This window comes from Myotis brandtii, unplaced genomic scaffold (genome assembly GCF_000412655.1).
Source record: "Myotis brandtii unplaced genomic scaffold, ASM41265v1 scaffold83, whole genome shotgun sequence".
Lineage (NCBI taxonomy): Eukaryota > Metazoa > Chordata > Mammalia > Chiroptera > Vespertilionidae > Myotis > Myotis brandtii.
Window position 1 is genome coordinate 2,152,406 of NW_005371371.1, and position 3,006 is coordinate 2,155,411.

General features: G+C 37.3%; 1 protein-coding gene across 1 annotated transcript in view; it reads right to left on the reverse strand.

Moving 5' to 3' along the window:
* CARKD (carbohydrate kinase domain containing) overlaps window positions 1-2,779 on the reverse strand; it is a 22,008-nt gene extending 19,229 nt beyond the window's left edge. Inside the window, exons 1-2 of the mRNA XM_005884463.2 lie at window positions 2,756-2,779; window positions 1,646-1,796 (exon numbers count right to left, since the gene is read on the reverse strand). Of these exons, the coding sequence (XP_005884525.1) occupies window positions 1,646-1,749 (104 nt within the window). The 5' untranslated portion in view covers window positions 1,750-1,796; window positions 2,756-2,779. The remainder of the gene's footprint in view (window positions 1-1,645; window positions 1,797-2,755) is intronic.
* Between the last annotated feature and the right edge of the window lie 227 nt (window positions 2,780-3,006).

Below are 3,006 nucleotides of genomic sequence, written 5' to 3' on the forward strand. Positions count from 1 at the left end.
CAGGGGTGGGCAAACTTTTTGACTTGAGGGCCACAATGGGTTCTTAAACTGGACCGGAGGGCCGGAACAAAAGCATGGATGGAGTGTTTGTGTGAACTAATATAAATTCAAAGTAAACATCATTACATAAAAGGGTACGGTCTTTTTTTTTCTTTTAGTTTTATTCATTTCAAACGGGCCGGATCCGGCCCGCGGGCCGTAGTTTGCCCACGGCTGCACTAGTGCAATTTTGGGAGAACCATTTTCAACATTTATCAACATTAAAATGTCTATGTACTCTGCTCCAGTAAAAATTCTTCTAGGAACTGTTCCCTTGATTATAACCAGATGGGTATACAAGGAGATATGTAAAGGGATGTCTACAGACAGATTAATTGAAAAAAAGGATAGAGTTAACCAACTGCCTATCAACAGGGACTTGGTTAAATAAATTATGGCCCATCTGTACAATGAATACCATATATTCACTTACCCACTCATAAAGAATCAGTCTAGCTCTAGCCAGTTTGGTTCAATGGATAGAGAGCCAGTCCTCAGACTGGTTCCAGACTCGGGCACCGGTCAAGGGCACGTACGTGGATTGCAGGCTCAATCCCCACCCCAGTTGTGGCGTGTGCAGGAGGCAACCAATCAATGTGTCTCTCTCACATCAATGTTTCTCTCTGTCTCCCCCCACCTCCATTCCACTCTCTCTAAAAATCAATGGAGCCCTAGCTGGTTTGGCTCAGTGGATAGAGTGTAGGCCTGCGGACTGAAAGGTCCTAGGTTCGATTCCAGTCAAGGGCACATGCCCAGGTTGCGGCTCAATCCCCAATAGGGGGCGTGCAGGAGATTAAGTAGACTTTTTTTCCCTCTCCCGTCCTCTCTGAAACCAATAAACAAACAAACAAATAAATAAAAATCAATGGAAAAATTTCCTCAGGTGAGGATTAAAAAACAAAAGAGTAGTCACTGTCAGTCAGTCATATCGGGTAAGAAAACAAAATCTAGTTACATACATATTATTTAAAGTAAGTATAGCTAACTACCTAAACCATTAAAAATACAGGGCTAGGTAAAGAGCACACAGAATGTAAGCAGAAACAGAAATACTAACCAAGGTCGAATTTAAGTCAAAGGCAGTAGGTATCATTTGCGAGCACGGACAAATTATAAATCTTTACGTGTCAAACAACATAGCAGCAGAATATATAAAACTAGAACAGGCCTTAAAAAAAGCTAGGATCTGTCCAATTTAATAAATGACTTCCAGGAATATCTTTAAATTAACAAAGTAAACCAAGCAGATGCTGAGTGTTTTTATCCTCATTACAAAAGTAATACATGCTTATGGTATAAGTCTGAACAATAGAGAAAAGTATAAGAAAAGAAAAAATAGTCCCATCTCCCAACCACAGGCAAAAAATCTTTACATTAACACACACCAATGAACAGCTCAATCAGGGCCCCTTAGAGTTTTCTCCTATTCAACCTTAAAGTTCATCACTGAAAAATACCAAATGTCATAATATCAGACTACATTTGGAAATAATTACTGAGGGTTCAACTAGACAAATGGGCAGTTGACTGGATGGCTGATAGGTAGGTAGACAGACAGATAATAAAGATTAACTGTTTAAATACTAACATTTTCCAAGTCACTTACTCTTGACAGCCTCCAACTATACCTATTCTTCCATCTTGCCCTTTGTGCTTCTTGGTAGTTAGAGGAGGTATAATATTTTTCACCAATTGAAAAGTATTTTCCATATTCTTTATTGAATGTGCTTTATGCAGCGAGAATGCTCTTTTTAAAACTGAAAAACAGGAAAATAAAATTCCTTAGAATGGTAAATATCTATTGGTATATATAAAGAACAGAGAGTTAAACAAAATAGTCCATTAACCAAAATACTTCCCCAAGTCGACTCAACAGATTTTTACCCACTGGTTCCATTATTTTATTTCCGTAAGCAAATGATGTTCAGAAATTACAACACTAACACGTTGTATATGTCAAGTTTATTTTTTAAATGTATCAGACATTTTGGAAGTCTACTTAATCTCAAAGTTTTTGAAAAATACATTAATTAGTAAACTACACATATTTCATTTCAACCATAGCTTAAGTTTATTACATCTCTTCTCTCAAATTGGAAAAGCAATCTCCCATTTGTTACCTTCCACTGATAGACTCATATTATTTCCCTATTTAGTTTCCCAGTCATCTTTCTAACACTGAATTAGATACTAATTAAATAACTTAGAAATGGTATTCTAAATATAGAACAAATCTTACACTGGGTTCATAGGCAATTTGAATTGCCTCTAAATAGCTAATTTTAATTGGCCTTTCTTGAAAACAAGGCACTCAATATTTTTATCCTTCCAATTATTTCAGCAGCTGAGAAAAACTAGACACAGATCACAAGTTCAAGTGAAGATCAGAAGCAGGCTCAGATCCGCATGGTCAAACAGCTTTACCTTTAACCCTTTGAGTGCCAACCAATATCCTAGGAACTATGCTAAAATTGCCAAGGCATTTTTGCTGATTTTACAGCAGTTTAGGAAAAAAATTATGAATCGCAAGTAAATGAAGTTATATATTCAATATCTTAAGGAAACCTTTACTACATTTGTTTTCATCTTTGACATATATTGTTTGCTGATTGTATTATAAAATACTAGTAGAAAAAAAATTTGAACAAAACATATAATGTTAAAATAGAGGGACACAGATGTTCAGACCCCAAGATGCAAAGAGAACATTAATTACCTTCAACCCAAACACCGTTAAACCAACACAGGATTAAAACTCAAAACAGAATCACTGTAAACTAGGCTCAAGCAAGGATCAGTACAACTGGCTGGTCCTCTGCTCCCAATGTCTTTCCTCATGTGCCACATTCTGCTCCGATGAGGTGTCCGTAGTACTGCTTCCCATCCTGACTCAGAGCCTGTTGGCAGAGACACTGAGCTAAGGGAGTAAGCCCATTCTCACTCCACCCCCACCACCAAAATTTCCAG